Raw genomic sequence first — 17,549 nt, 5'->3', positions numbered from 1 at the left:
AAATTATTGGTTGAATTTTATTTTACAAAAAAGGGTCATTGAAATTGGAAAAAATTGAGATCACTTTTTTCTCATTTTTATCAAATAAAAGTAATAACACACCAGGATAGCAAATACTATGAGCTCCTAGATGATAAAAGGGTTGACTAGTTGATTTCTGTTTGAAAATGTATCTGATTTTCAGGAAAAGTATGAAGAAGTAATAAAATTAATAACGATTATTTGTCTGGATGAAGTAGAAAACAAAATGAACTGAATTTAAACATGTTTGAATTCATAACAGATGTTCAGGAAATCTGGTACTCTAAACTGTGCACGAAGTAAACTAGTCCACATACAATAGCTCTTCGAACTTCAATTGATATTCATTTCATAATGGTAGGTACCAATACATTTTTCATGTCTTCTAGTGTCATTCTCTCATGTCTTCGTCAACATATCAACGGAGATATGAAAATATACCACCGAACGGGTTCGTTTCTGTATATCCATTTCATTCTGCTCATCAGTTTAAAAAGGATGCCCAGAAATCTTCACACTGAAAATCCATAAGATTTTGAAAGTGGGAGATGAAGGAAATGCCAACTTGGTTGGTGAAACGGGCATGAAGAAGAGTTGTGTTTGATAAAGATAGATCATTTATATATAGCACAAATAGTAAGAGGTCTAATACAGTACCTTGTGACACAAGGTACTGTAATACTGAGAGTTGTCGTTCGTATGAGGGCGACAGCTGATTAACGGAAAAACAGATTTTTTTTAAACAACTTAATTGATTGTTCTTGGGTTACTCGAAAAAACTATTTATATCTACCATTCGTGAACGTTGCTTGAGGTGATTTTCAAAGAGCTTCAGTTGTGAAAATGCTATTCTTATATCTCCCAAGGAATACCATAGGGCCAAAAAATCGTGGGTAAGAATACTCTCTTGGAAGTAATACTAGTTGTCAGAAAGTACATCATATTTTCAGGAATGTAACTAGATCCGCTTCTCAACTATTTTTGGGAAGTTTGTGAAAATTATTAGGATTCAATTCATGTCCTTTTTCTGAAGATGGGTTGAGTAATCGTTGTTTTCAATTGTGTTATGACTTATATTCAAATTTTTGCATTTTTCTCTATGTATAAGCTGCCGACAAATTCACTGCTAATTCATATTCCCATTTTTCCACGCCAGAATAAAATTACTGTCTGACGATGCACGATTCGCTAACCAATTTAGCATCATCAGGATATGCCATACTAATTCCTAGGACTATGTTAATATTTCGATATGCATCTAGATTGAAGGAATAATTTCCTTACATAACGAGGTTCATCAAATTGATTTCTAGTATTTTGTTATTGTTCCTAATGTTATTTGCTACCTGATTGATACCTAATCTCCACCAGTTTTCTACTTGGAACTACGTAAGAGAGTGAACGAAGTATTGTCAGCAATGGGACCCTATTGACCAACCAATCAATGACCAACATCTTGATATAAATCCATTATGTACGATCAATCAGATGAGTTTCTCAATAAAGTATACAGGTGAAACATCCAGTATATGGGATCAATACAAAATGTTCTTTACTGCATCGAACAAATCCCAGTACATGGTAGACTCTACCAGATACTCTCGTAGGAACTTCTGGTATCAATAAATATTCTGAAAAAATCACAGAAGACTACACGAAAACAGGAGAAGAGATATTTTTTGGATACAGTTCTCCGGGTCAAGAGTTATAAATCTAATATCAGAGTCCTGGATACATTCAGATCTGAAGGTCCCCACAAGCGCATCTAGGAAAGATGTGTTGGAAGCTAAGTCCTTGATTGGTCATAAGGTGGAGGCCATGATACTAATCAGTCTCATGTTATGTGCATTAAAAAATGTAGAAAAACTCTTTTTAGGATATATTGGAGGAGTATAACCAGTAGAACATTGCACCGAGACCAATATGCGAGTTTTCAGAATCAATTATCAAAAAACCCGTAAGAGTCTGAAGCTGTAATCAGTGGAAAGTTTTGTCGCTATTGTTATCGGCTTTGTGATGGATGAATTACTACGCCCTTTGTACCATAATGGATATGAAGTCCTGGGCTACGCAAGCTATTAGCCATCCTGGTCCATGCACAAAACTTGGAATATTTGGATGAAAAGCAGATCGAAAGTGTACCAGTTATTCCAATATTTCGATGATGTAACCTTGAGATGAAATTGAAATAACTTGTGTAATGAGAGTACACTTCCGTTTTGCTGTTCACCCAAATGATTCTCAAGATTTGTTCTTAACTAGTCAGCAAAGACTATTAGCCGAGTTATTTTAGCTGATAACACTATTGCTATCTCGAAAACGATAGGTCCTACAAGAACGGTTAAATGGAACAAAAGTTCCCTTTTCAAGGAAACAATAGTGGTAATTCTCAGATCGAGAAAAATAACATCAACCGTTTCTGAGATATTTGCAAAAGACTGGGGAACTTTTTGCTTTATTTCATGTTTTCCTTAGTCTGTTTCAACCCATTGAAGTCCATCATCAATATATTTTACTTTGATACGAACCTGCATAGATTTTATCAAAATTCCATCATTTAACTCTTTTTTCAATAAGAAATCAAATATCTGAATATCGTTGCAAGCACATAGTAAATGTTATCGTAATACACCTCTTTGAAAAAGAAACAGTTGCGAAAAAAAATGTAACGAAATAATAAATCGTAGAGAATGAACATTATAACGAAGTGGCTCCGTTAAATTTTTGAAGTTACCGTCTCACGCAATATCGCATTAAATGTTCAAATTGTCTTCCATCATTTCTAAATAAATACTTGCTCTAGAAATAGTCTCCTTGTAACAGTTCTCTAACATGTGGAATGATAGCCATGGAGGTTCTCCTGATTGAATTCCACAATATTTTCAGAATTTGTTCTGAATTCTTTATCTTTTATGAAGCCCTACAACGAAAAATCTAGAAGAGAAAGGTCCGGTGAACGTGATAGCCGTTCAATAGGACCATTATTTCCTATCCATTTTCCTGGCATAGTTATATTGAGGAACTCCCTGCACATTCTCCTGTGATGTAGTGGAGCTCCGTCGTGTTGTCATGAGGCTAAGTGACAAATCTTCTAGAAACTCAATTAGAGTCCCTGATAAGAAGTCCAAGTATAATTCTCCGGTTATAGATGTTTAAAAAAAGTGGGGACCAATAATTTCATTTTCACTATATCTTTCTTGAAAATTGGTTACTCAATGGAAATATTAATTTTCTTGTCACCAGTGATAATGTATATTCCTGTTCAACCATCTGTTATTGGTGAATATATTTTCATCATACCACATATTTTTTTGCAAATTTCATTATTTTGGCGAAATTTTCTAATGATCCATCTACAAAAAATTGTCCACCTGTTCAAGTCCGTCAAACGCAAATGATGGACTTTCCTGACTCGATAAGCCTTGAATTTATTTTTCTTTGAAATTTTCCGAACAGACGTAGTGGCTATGGCAGAATTTTGAGCAATCTTCCTCAGGGAAATTTCCTTGTTCCCAATTTTTTTGTTTTCCACAAATCCTAAATCGAATGAATGTCACTTTATCATTATTGTGAATCTGTTTTGAACTCACCTAAAATGCGGATAATATTATTGCCAACACATTCAGTAACCGTACATTTTCTTTTGGAGGGTTTTTCAAAGGGTTCATAATTTCGTAAATTATTTTTCTCATACATATCGAATGAACAAAAAGCATAACCACTTTTCCGTCATTGAAAAAATCGATAACTATTTTATTTTGTGTTCGTCAATTAACTTGACATTCACATCCATGTATTTCATGGCTTACTTCAAAAAAAGAAATTATCGGTTATCATGTTAATCCTGAATATCTATCATCTATGACTCTTTCGATATAGTATTTTTAATAGTCAATCCTTGTTGATATACTCATTTTGTAAACAGAAATTTTTGGGTAGCTACAAATTTTCAACAGACATTTGAAAATTATGAGTGGCTTGGTATTGATACAAAAATTATTGGGCTCTCTTACAACTCTGACATGAATCTATTTGGATTTCAGTGAATATAAGTATTTAGGATCTCAATGAACGATATCACGAACTATGGATTTCCGTATCATTCGGAAATTCGAGATCTTAATAAAAAAATATAGTATATTGATGATGTGTTGATGGTATGTTGTAATATATTAATGAATTAACAATTACAATGACTACCAAAATGTACGAAAAAATAAACAGGTCCGTATTTAAAAAATATATTGATGATGGATGTCATTGAACGAAACTTCACATTGGAAAATGGGTTGAACAAGATTATGACAAACATGAAATGAAGCAAAAATTCCTTTTGTCATTTTTTGGTATTACTGAAAATGAAGACAAAAAAGGTAGAGCAAAAAAATAAAATCTGTCATTTTCAGGTTTTTGCAAATATCTCAGAAATTATTGGTGATTTTATCTATCAGAGAATACCATTATGTTGCATTCAACCATCCTTGTGAGACCTACCATTTCCGAGATAGCAATAGTGGTATCAGCTTAAATAAACGCCCCGTCTTCAATAATAAATAAACAATGTTGATAATGAATATTACTGGAGTTTTTTCCCAACACTAAATCATTATTTTCAACACCTCGATACGTGTTTCGATCACCAAGTGATCATCTTCAAAGAGGAAGATTAAAACTAGAAACTTGAGTTTCTAGTTTTAATCTTCTAGAAACTTGAGTTTCTAGTTTTAATTTTCCTCTTTGAAGATGATCACTTGGTGATCGAAACACATGTCGAGGTGTTAAAAATAACGATTTGGTGTTGGGAAAAAACTCCAGTAATATTCAATACTAATCCAAAGGTTCCAAACGGTGCATCATAAATGTTGATAATATTGAGTGGTGCATCAGTGGTGCTAGGATGAAGCATACATGTGTTGCTGAACTCAACTGTCCTCAAAAGATAAGCTTAGTAGGATAGATGACATCTTCCTTCACGTAGACGCCATCTATGAAATCGATAGAGAACACAATTCTCGAATATCACAAATAAACCAGGCTTCCCAAGACCGTCAGTTCGACATCGACTCGTCCTCTGTCTTCCATTGCAGCTTCCGCTGCAAGGTAAATATCTAGTTGAAAAACAGTGCTCAAATACAAGACATTTATGATTCAATACCAGACAGAGCTGTTTCAACCCGCTATAACTCTCATCAGTGGTGCTAGCAGCAGTGCTAGGCTGCAGAATATTGTCGGCTTGGCTTTGTAACAAACCGCTTTGGGGAGCCTCGTTTATCTTTGATATTTGATGATTGTACTTTTTTGTTTTGAACTTAATTCTTTTTTCAAAAAAATAGTCTCAACTAAAAATATACCTCTTTCAATTTTAAAGACTTCCATGGTAAGGATTGTATCTATGCATATGAATGTCTATAACGACCTGTAAACGTGATATGAGTAATTTTATGAATGAAATGGCTACTTCAATTTCTAGTATTTTTCGGGATGATGCTAATGAGGTAATAAGACAAGAGTTCGTTTTCGAAACTCCGAAGTCCTTCATTGGGGGTGATGTGTTTCATGTCAGTCTGGAATACAAACTGAATAAAAAAGATATTTTCGTATAGATTAATGGTCACATGAAAGCAGTTGTTTCAAAAGTATTCTTTCTTTTATATAATTTAATGTTCATGTAAGAATAGTTGTTTCGGGAGGGGAATAAATGGGAAAATGTTTTTCGTGCGATTCCGTGTAGCAGTTGTTTCGAAATTGCGTTTCCTTTCGTGTGATTTAATGTTTCGACATGGTTTTTTTTCTATGCATGGTCTTCAAATCTGTGCGAATAAGTTGCTCTGAATTAGATTACTTTTTTCCTCCATTTGTAAGTGTCACGCAATTTTTTGTATGAAGTAAAGAGCTTATTTTTTTGAGAGCCTATCTCTCCTAATGATATACCCCTTTTGAACGTTCCAGTGATAAAGTTTGAACAGATTATCAGATTGACTGCGAAACAAAATACAATTGAAAATCGAATTTGAAGTATTTTGGTTATTGCCTTCATCTTCAGAACCAGAATAGCGAACTCATATAGCCCTTTATAAACAATGATTTGGAATATTTTCAGGTTAACGCGTAAAATAAGTAAATTGTAAATTACGGACTGAAATTATTTGAAATCATTTCTGATGAATGATATTTGATGTGTGTGTGCAATGAATTGAAAGCATATGATTTTTATTCTCGTTTTCAAAGATACTCTGTGAAGCATACTATTGAATGCTGCTATATGGTTTCCATTCATTCTTGTCAAATAAATATATCAATTAAGTATCTCCAATGAACAGCTACCACCTTGAGGACATGCACTTTTTTGTTTCAGCAAATTTGTGGCAACTTCGCTAACTTAAATTACATTTTTGTAAATATACTAGAATTACGATGAAACCAAAAAAGAAGTTCGAGTTCATACAAAACTTGTCATTCAATACCCCAATTCAATGTCAAGTCACTGAATTGTGTTCATTATGTAAAACCACTTTCGAATAATATAAACGAACATGAAATACGTGCCATCGATCGAATTCATCTTGAGGTTATCGAATTCTATAAAAACTAATATTTCAGTTTTGGAATTGTTAGACCCAGTTCACTTGTGGGGTGTTAACATGTATGACTTTGAAAAAATATTATTGTGGTTTCTAGTGGTGTGCATAATAAGGGTGAGTTTTGGAGAAAATAATCTTTTCGATGACTTTCGCATTATCTATTTAGTGTATATATGGTGGTGAAATCTCTGGGATAGATAACGGATGAATTTTTTGTGAAATTTGAAAAATATTTCCCCAGCCAAAGTTTCGTTAACTAAGTACCCACTACGAGAAACTTGGTAACAAGAAAGCAGTTATTTAATCTACGATTCTGTTTCTATATTTGAAACTAGATATGAATATTGTCAAGAACTCGAAGATATATTTAGTATTGAGCATCTCCTGATGATGGAAATAGAGTTAGTGAAACTTATATCAAGAAAAAAAGTCTTTATTCATTCGTAGTGTACATTCATATATTGAACTTGTTGTTGAGTATTCCATCAAAAAAATACTGAAATTCATATCGATATGTCGTTTAAATCATGAATTTGATTTGAAGTTCGGCAAAAAACCGAAAATTTGTCCAGGCACAAAAAATTTTTCATTTACTTTTTGGATTTCAAAAAATAATTTTATTTGTTCAATTGTTGTTATAATTTTTTGTTGTTGTATGTAAATTAAGTTGCCATTACATCAGTTTTGAGAAAAAAAGGTTTCGACTTTCTATTTCTTCATCTTTATAAAAAAAAAATGTAGAACGATCAATTTCAAAATAAACTCCTAACAAATACACATATTTGTAAGGAGTTTATTTTGAAATGAATTGCTTTCTTCTTCTCATTGGAAGATTCTCACATTTTTTTGTAAAAATTTGGAGTAGTAGATAGCCAAAATCTTTATGTCCATGAAAAAAATCTCTCCTGAAAATATATCCCTATCGATTTGATCAATTTTGAATTTTTGAAATTCGACTTATGGAATCATAAGATATTTGAGTGACAAGTTCTATAAATTCGGTGAATTTTTAAACAAATGTATTTTGCAAGGCCCTCATTTTGGATATAACGTGAGGAATATTACTGGAGTTTTTTCCCAACACCAAACCATCATTTTAACACACCGACACGTGTTTCGATCACCAAGTGATCATCTTCAAGAGGAAAATTAAACTAATTATACTCATTTATACCATAGATACCTTTTCTAGGTAGTTGCGTCTTGGGTGTCTTAAATTAATTTCCCAATATTACCTTATCTACCAGTCTTAAATTAATTTTACAATGTGTCCTTATGTTATACTTAGGTAAATCTAATCATTCAAATATCAAGTCGAGAATTCAGAAGAGTCTAGAATTTACGAAATTAAATGTGAGGACTGCGATGCGAGATATTATGGACAGACAAAAATATCTATTAAAGTAAGATATAAGGAACACTTGCACACCCAAAACGTGGAAAACCAGAAAAATCAGCAGTCGCCCATCATATTTTGCAACAGAACCATTCCATAAACTTCAGTTCATTAACATTAGTTAGACAAGTTAAAAACAAAAGGCATCTAGATGTCTATGAGAGTGTAGTAATAAGTAAAAGTAATAATATTATGAATAACAATGGTGGACCAATACCTATTGGTATACTATATAGCTAATTAAAATAATATTTTATTCATTAGATTTACATGAGGATACATGATGTACATTTTTTAAGACTAGTAGATAAGGCAATATTGTGAAATTAATTTAAAACACTCAAAACGCAGGTACCTAGAAGAGGTATCTATAGTATAAATAAGGATAACTTTGTTTAGTCTGATCTTCTTTAAGATGATCACTTGGTGATCGAAACATGTGTCGACGTGTTGAAATAACGGTTTAGTATTAGGAAAAAAAAATCAGTAATAATAATTACTACACCAAAGGTTCCGATAACAAATATAAAGTGGTGTCACTTAGCTGACTATGCATTGCATTCTAAAACGACTGCTTTAAGCTCTCTAAAATTCAATTGCGATATTTTACCCAAACAAACATACTTACACTGATGAGATTCATAGCAAATATACACTGAATCATAAATAGACAGATTTTGCATTCTGGTATCTTCAATTCATCTGATTCCAGTAAAAGCTGCAGAAAAAAATTGATGAGCGTAGATAGTGTCGTCACGAAAGAAGTCGTCATCTCAATAACACAGACAGTTAACAATATATCGAGCTCATTGGTTCATTATATGCATGTGGTCAGAATTGCGCTGTTAAGGCCACTCAGATGATTTGATTATTTTATCAATAATTTACCATCTGAATGAGATTTGCTCTTCACTTGTTCTTTACCTTTTGAGGAGATTGGGAAAAACTTAATTTGTCTATCTGGTATAACAGTTTAAGATGCCGAATTTTTTAGCAGCTCAGATATACTTCTTAATTTCTTTCGATTCCTGGTTAGCAATTCGATGGTATTATTCTAACGAAAAATGCTCTCCTCCTAGTTTAGACTTATGAAAATATTATTTTCGTGAATCATTCGGTAACTAAGATGACATTATCAAGAAATGATCGTAAATCACTTTCTTCTCATCTTAAGATATGAACTAGGTGGCTTGAAACACATGTCAAATGTTTGTTCAAAGTGCTGAGTTGAAAAACATTTCCATTACCTTCACCCTATATAGGAGATGCAATTGCGTCTGAAAATCATCGTCGATTAATTTGAAGACAAGTCATTCAAAAATGATTGATATACTCTAATATATTAATCTCAATGCCAATCTATAATGATAATCATCATCAATGTTTATGTCTTTGAAAACATATAATGATAATTCTATTTTTATGTGGACTAAAATATATTCTTCATGGATTGCTCAAATTAGTTGAGGAATTTTAGAGAAAATTTGTACTTTCCTGTACCCAATCGTTCTTGTCAGAATCTCACTTTTTTTTTTCAGGCGACAGCAGAGAAAGATGACAGCGATTTGAACCTCAGTCAGGTGTTTCGAACACCAAAAGACTTTTCGAGAGTGAATTTCGACCATTTTGAAATCTTGGAACGCAACAATTTTGATCCCACCCACACATCCCAAGTAGAATCAGAAAATAATGAAGAACAACAATTTGCAAATCACCCAAAGTCTGTGGCCAATGCACAAGTGATGCTGAGGTTTGGAGGTGATGATATCCATGGAAAAAACCGCATTGACTCTTCGGACAACGCAAAACCTAAATCTCATTTCCACATCAAACCCAGTCATCATGACCCTAACCACCATTTACTTCATAATGACATGAGATTCTCACCAAATTATCTTCCCTATCCAACTCATCCCTACTTTCCTCCCCCATCCCCATATAATTATCCATTTGTGCCCCCTCCTCCTTACTATTATCCCGGTTCTTATTACCCTCAAAGGCCTTGCTCTTATGAACTTTTCAATGGCCAATGGTTACCTGCTAATGAATCAAGTGAGTATATTCACTTTTGATAATAAACACGCTTCAAATGGTCAGATGATCTGAGGCATACATGACAAAAATGCATACTATGTGATACAAAATATATTCCGGCAATGTTGTCATGTCCTTCTGAAATATGAATATTCATATAGGAACATAGGATTTCACAGTCAGAGTGACGATCGGAGTGTGTAACATAAGCCGCTTTTCTTCTTCCTAATCTGAGGAAGTATGTTTGTCACCTACTTCGGCGAGACTATGTAGTTCCCTCCTAAATTAGTTAGGAAGTTGTAGAAATGGAAGATAAATGAAACTCTAACCATGTCATCAGAGTTAACTATCTAAACACACGAAAAACTCTCAAGATTGAGTCCTTGGAATCAAACTACCATTAAAACGCCAACGTCATTGACGAACTCATCAGTAGATATAACATAATCAGATCAGTGAAATAACAAGCATATCGTATTCAACGTGTCATGCCATAGTGAAATATCTGCTGACAAGTCGCTACTGAGGCTAGAGAAGAGCAATGGAAAAGAATATCGAACGCTGGGTTCAAGAGACTATAATTGTGGGTAATCCACTGACTGATATTCTGAAAATATATTCTTGATCAGTAGTAATGGCTCAATTGGGACACTTCCTAATGCAGTCCGAATCAAGTCATTCGGATCAAATTGTCGCTAATATGTTTTCTTTCACCAAAGACCACCCAAAGACATTTACATTATCTGGTGTAGCCCTAAAGAGTAACATGAATAACTTCTAGCACTAGTTCATTATATGTACAGAGTAATATATATGTGTCACATCAACATCTTTTCAGGAAAGATTTTGCAACTTTCGTTCGTTTTTTCCATATAGTTATTTCTAATCTTCCTGAATAATGATTACCAGTCTTCCTATATTTATTAGGGGTCGACGTTGACACATATATTGTTGACCGCTTCAGCTTGACTTTATGTAAATGAAGACCATGATACGCAACATATTGCTTAGTCGACCAAAACTCCTCCATGTAACACTCTCGAGGAGCTTTGAAGCTTATCAAAAAAGATCTGGCAAAGACTCTAGACAAAATCCACCAACCTTGCGAAGTTCAGTATCAATGTCATTCAGTATTGCATTTAGACAGAACAAAAAAACTATGCTTTCAACTGTTCTTGCTATTTCATCTATACATACTGGTAGCTATGAAATGCAACCTTAAAAGACATGTGATGATGAATACCCAGCAACAGCTCCAAACAACAGATTGAGAGTTTCCGAGGTTCATAAAATGGAACAAACTGTGTGTTATTGATGACAAATTCAGAGCATGGCAGGAGAGTTACCCTATAGACATTGTCACACAGAAATTATCACAAGAAAAATTTTAGCATTGTTTCATTCCACACAGAACTCAGGTCTTGAAAATGAATGTGAAAAACAGTTTTTATGAGATTGTCATGTAACCACAATCAGAGCTTTTGTAGTTTTCGAAAAAACATTGCGAAAATATTGTCTGTTCTATGATTTTTCAATTCTTAAAAAGGTTGAGACGTGATATGATGATTTGTTTATATGTGATATTCATTATAATTTCGCAATTAATTCATCAGAACTGAATTCAACTACCATATTAAATCAGTTCCAGTTAGAAATGAAATTATTGTTTCAGAGACTAGTAAAGACCAATCCATATCGAAGGAGGATGATTTTTTAGAGAAAAAAGGAAGAAACGAATACGTACTCACAAACGAAAATCCTCCAAAGATTTACCCAGTCGAAGACTTGAGCGACGACGACATCCCAAAAGCAAATTGCAAAAAGTGCACAAAAAAGTCACACATACCAAGAGATCCCTATCAAGTGGAAGAAAATAAAGAAGCTAGTAATACTAATGAAATACGTAGCAACCCTGTCGAAGAGAGTGATATTCGCTTAGCACCTGTCAGGAAAGAATATGTCTGGATTCCCTCAGACTCCATACAACCCGATATTTCTCGAAATCCTTCTGAAGAAGAAAAACCTATCGATTTGACAGCTATCACCAAAAAGTATGTTGGAAAAAACGCTCCAATTTGGATTCCGTCAGATTCAGAAAAATCCGATGTTAGTCATGAACCTACTAGGGATCATATTTGGATGCCTTCGAATTCAGAGCAACCCCAAATCAGTCGAGTAGAAAAACCAAATGATTTCAAACCGATCAAGGAATATATGAAAAATAACGTTCCCGTTAGGATTCCTTCCGATTCACAAAACATCGACATGATTCGTAATACTGCTACCGAAGAAAGGCCTATGGACTTGAAAGGTGCTCCAAAAAAATATACGGCGGAAAATGTTCCCGTTTGGATTCCTTCTGATTCGAATCAATCCGGGATTATTGGCACTTCTGCTGGTGAAGAAAAACCATTGAACGTGAAACCAGAATATATTTGGATTCCTTCAGAAACAAAAAAACCTATCAGTCGTTTTGAAACTGTTCATGAAGAAAGGCCTTTCAACTTACAAGTTGACAACAAAGAATATGTTGAGAATGATTTCCCAGTTTGGATTTCCTCAAAACCTGACCAATCAAGTATTCGTCATTATAAAGATGAAAGGGAAAGGCCTATCGTGATTCGTCGTAACACTGCCGAGGAGGAAAAGCCTCTCAACCTACCTGTTCCCAATAAAGAACACTCAAGAAAAGATGGGTCTATTTGGATACCCTCAGATTCAAAACAAACAGAAATTAGTCACGTCCCAGCAGTAAAAAAATCTTCTGGTTGGATTGAAAAACAGAGACATCTCGACTTATCATCTGCAAATAGAGAAGATTTTGGTATACCCACACAACCATTGATTAATAGTCACTCTGTTGAAGAAGAAAGACCTATTAACTTATTACATACTTCAAAAGAACACATTGAGAAAAATGTTCCTATTTGGATTCCTTCAGATGCAGAACAGTTCAAGAATGGTCATTTTCCAACCAAAGATGAAAAACCTACTGACTTATCAGATGTATTGAAAAAATATATTGTGAAGGATGGTCAAGTCTGGATTCCCCTGAAATTTCACCAATCTGAAATCCGTCGTCACTCTAGTGGACAAGAAAGGCCAATTCATTTTAACCTCAACGTTAAACGTTTTAACATGCTAGAGAATAATAAAGAATACACCAGGAAAGATGGATCAGTTTGGATCCCATCAGATTCTAAGCAACCCCAGATTAGTCGTGTCCCGGTTGAGGAGGAAAAGCCTCTCAACTTACCAGCTGCCAATGAAGAAAACTTCAAGAACGACTTCTCTGTTCAGGTTCCGTCTGATTCACAATCTGTAATCCATCGCACTCCTGCCGAAGAGGAAAGGCCCATCAACTTATCAAATTCCTCTAAAGATAACATTGGAAAGGACGTTCCTGTATGGATTCCTTCAGATTCAAAACAATCCAAAATCAAGCAATCCCCTGATGAGGAAGAAAAACGAATAGATATACCAGCTGTCAATGAATACAATTTTAAGAAAAATACTCCTGTTTGGATTTCCTCCGATTCAATACAACGAGATGAAAAAAAAGAAGTTATTCATAAATATGAGTCAACCTCTGCTTCAGATAAGGATTCCACCAGTTCATTTCATAGGAAAAATGATGAAGGGAGACATCCATCAACCACTGAAGAAAAACCCATCGTTTTGGGTGACATTCACAATAAAAACCCAAGTTCACCTTATCCAGTAGTTGAGGAGAAACCTATATCATTACCACAAATCAACAGAGAGCAACCTTCATCAGTATATCCAGTTTCTAAAGAAATGCCAATTCTTATTCCTCATGTTGACAAAAATGATATCATTATGATAGCGCCAACTTATGAGAAAAAACCAGTTTTACTGCCTTCTATGCCACACTATCCAGAATATACTGATGCTTGGTATTCTGAAGCTGGTCCCGAACAACATTTCATTGATGAAGGATGGTTAAATAAGTCGCTGGTACCATCCCATTGCCAAAAATGTGGCCAAAAACCGAAATTATTGGTTTCCTACCCCATTTTTCAGGAACCACGACGTTATTTGGACACTATATGGGTTGGAGGCTGTCCTTGTTGTCAACGTAAAGGCTTCTGCGACTGCTGTCAGAGCTACAGAAATCCGAACGTTCCATTCGGTGAAAGATTTCCTGCTGACGTTGATTCTCTTTATCAAGTAATGAATATGAAAAATCCATATGAAAGTATTCAATACAACCCATCAAGCTATTCGGCTGGATATTCATCTTCTCTAGCCGCCGGGTATTCCGCTGAAATATCTCAGATTGGAAATCAGAAACCGAAAGTGAATTTGGATGGATACCGGTCCTCTTGTGGATCAGGTTACTACTCGGATCCTTCCAGAGATATTTACTATAAGGAACCAACAGTTGTCGATGTTGTGAGAACACCTAATCCATACAAACGAATTTTAGAACATACTCAGATAGAGCAACCCCAACTGTATAAGATTGTTCGTAAGTACAATATAGTTCCAAAACAAGTTACTCCATTAGTGGTCACCGATTTGGTTTCAACTAATATGTTGCTCTGCCAGAAACATAAAAATCCTAGCAGATGCCAAACAACATGTCACAGAGAGTATGTTCCTGCCAGAAATATTATTCAAATGGTACCGACCAGTCAGTTCGTCCCTTGCAGAAGCTCGCGAGAAAAAAGGGCGAGAAGTATTGAATATTAGTGACATCATATCTTAGTTTGTTGACTATTTATTTTGTTACTTCAGTTGTTTTTGCATTAATTTTGTTAATAAAATTTTTTTGAAATCTATATTATAGTATTTTTTGTTTGTATATCTTCTGTATTATGAAAAATGAGAAATCAAACTTTCTATATTTTTTGTCACTTTTATTTGTATTTACCAGAAAGTTTCATTTCTCATTTTTCATGATGATCTTCTACCACGTAGTAACGGCTACATCAATCAATTTATCTTCTGGATTAGTTGAACATAATCAGGTAATCTGATATTAAAAAGGGGTGGATATCTTGGAAAAGGTGATTTGGAAAACACGATTAACATCAAAAAAATTAAAACTATTAATGAAATTTGTAAAAAGACACATCAGTAACATAATTACTTCCTCGTGATATCCAATAATACTAGCATCCTCATCGTATGGTCCACAGTTTACAATGTGAATAGTTCTTCTAGTAAAATACTGCTCTTCATTTGTATTCGCTGAAAATTATTAACAAATATGATGTGCTGTTTATTTGTATCCTTGTTGGGGGGGATTGGCATTTGCCACAGAGTGTTGGATATAGGTAGTCAGTCATATAATTATTTCACTTTTTATCACAAAAATAATCAGTGCATCACAGATCAACTTGTTTTCCATCGATAGATGGCTTGTGATGTTCACCGGGAGTTGGATATTGAGGGTTATAAGTGTGGACATTAGGTTTTGTGTTTCTTGAACATGGCTTTTAAATCCAAAAAATAAATGGTTCAAATCGGCTATAGAGTTATTATAACATGTACATAGGCTAGTATTGTGTGCGCCTATTCTAAATAAATGTAGGAAAAAACTTCCGTGGTTGAGTTTGTTGTGACGGCATAAAACCTTGGTAGTGTATATAATTCAATATGTGGAATTGTCTTGGGAAGAATGGGGTGAATATGAGTATAAGGATTATCAGATTTGATAGTATAGTTATGCCAATTATCTCGCCATTTGTCTTTTGGATTTTTTTTAGTTAGCTATTGAGTCTAGAAAGATGTATATATATATATATATATATATATATATATATATATATATATATATATTTTCCGTTGCCCATTATTCCTGCATGACCTTCCACCCAAACGTATCTAACTCTACCTGAAGAAGAAATTATAGAATGTAATGAAGAAAAGAGAAATGAAACTTTCTATGTTTTTACCACTTTTATTTGTAACTAACGTTACTGCAGTTTCGTCCTAACTTATACTTATTGTATAAGTTTGAAAATGTCCGTATAGAACGAAACTGCAGTAACGTTGGTTACAAATAAAACATAGAACAACATAGAAAATTTCTCATCAGTTCGGAATTCCATTGTCTAATATGATATAAATTGATTTGATAACCCTGAAAAAATCTTGAAAAATTAAAAATATTATTAACAAAAAATGAAAAAATAAAAAATTAAAAGATTTCAAACCAAATTATGTCACAACGTTTCGATTGTTAGTTTCCACAATCGTTTTTGGGTGATAACTGAGTGCTTCCACCTATCCCCTCTTCCCTCTATCAGCTTCATTTGTTTTGGCGGGAGATGACCTTTTGGACTGAGTTGGTCGTTTTCGCTTGAATATAGGTTTCCATATGTTACGTATCTCTACGCTAGCTTGACTAAATGCGTTGTTGGACAACATATATGTGGCTTCTTTGAATTTTCTTCTAAACCAGTGTTCCTCTTTGTAGATGATTTCAGCTTGAGCCCACTTGATGTTGTGTTGATGAGTCCAAACATGCTTTGCTATTCCGGATTAGCTGGTATCTCCTCGCTGTGTGTGTTAATTGTGCTCAGCAATGCAAACTTTCAATGGCCTCTTAGTTTCACCGATGTATGATTCTCCGCACTCGCAGGGTTTGGTGGCCTGGTTTTCGTGAGGTTGCTACGGATAGTGTTCCCAGATCTGAATCAGGTCCTGATGTTATGCTTAGATCCAATCCGTCTTATCCTTTCCGATAATCCTCTGATGTAGGAATGTAAAAGTACTGGTTGTGGCGGCTTCTCTTCCTTGTGAAGTTCTTGCTGTCTTCTAGCTAAGGTCTGTTCTACCATCACTTTGGAGTAACTATTCCCTTGAAGGTCATTTTTGATGATGCCTAGTTCCTTTTCGAGACCTTCTTTTTCATTACAGAGCCCAAAAGCACCGTCCAGTAGAGTCTTGATGATTCATCTCTTAGTCGATTGATGGTAGTTGGATTTCTGATTCAGATACTGTCCTGTGTGAGTCGGTTTTCGATATACAGATGTTTCACATTTAGTGTCGGTCCTCTTCATTGAAACGTTTAAGAAGGGCAATTCGTTGTGGATTTCCTTCTCCATTGTGAAAGTGATGGAAGGCCTTACGTTGTTGATGTGCTTCAAGAAAGTGTCTAGTTCTGCATTCCCATGGTTCCATATTATGTAGGTGTCGTCTACGTATCTCAACCAAGGGCTTCTAGTAGTTCAACGAAATGCCTTGAATTTTTTACAAAAGATGATGTTTTTTACCTTGTAGTGGTTTAATTATTGATAGTAAAAATCTGGACAAGTTCTGAGTGGCTGAATCTCTGGAGAGAATGATCGGTCTGAGCGGAACATCCTTTTTGTGGATTTTGGGTAGTCCATACAAGTGAGGGGGTTTACTGTGGTGCGGTGTTAGCGATGATCTCTCTTTTTCCGTAAAATAGATTTGGTGTTTTTTCAAAGTCTGGTACAACTTCCTTTCAATTGATCCAGTAGGGTCTCTTACGATCTTCGTGTATTTTCCATTCTGAAGCA

At 34.5% G+C, this 17,549-nt stretch overlaps 1 protein-coding gene across 1 annotated transcript; it reads left to right on the top strand.

Moving 5' to 3' along the window:
* The first annotated feature begins 6,577 nt into the window (after nucleotides 1–6,577).
* On the top strand, nucleotides 6,578–14,837 carry LOC111505833 (uncharacterized). Its single transcript, XM_023160707.2, has 3 exons — nucleotides 6,578–6,716; nucleotides 9,537–10,050; nucleotides 11,705–14,837. Exons 1-3 carry the CDS (start codon nucleotides 6,663–6,665, stop codon nucleotides 14,746–14,748), a joined length of 3,612 nt encoding a protein of 1,203 aa, XP_023016475.2. The 5' UTR covers nucleotides 6,578–6,662; the 3' UTR covers nucleotides 14,749–14,837.
* Nucleotides 14,838–17,549: the final 2,712 nt, after the last annotated feature.

This window comes from Leptinotarsa decemlineata, unplaced genomic scaffold (genome assembly GCF_025532065.1).
Source record: "Leptinotarsa decemlineata unplaced genomic scaffold, Ldec_3_MD MMD2_tig00026354_RagTag_RagTag, whole genome shotgun sequence".
In the NCBI taxonomy this organism is placed as follows: domain Eukaryota; kingdom Metazoa; phylum Arthropoda; class Insecta; order Coleoptera; family Chrysomelidae; genus Leptinotarsa; species Leptinotarsa decemlineata.
This window is presented reverse-complemented; position numbering and strand designations above follow the sequence as displayed.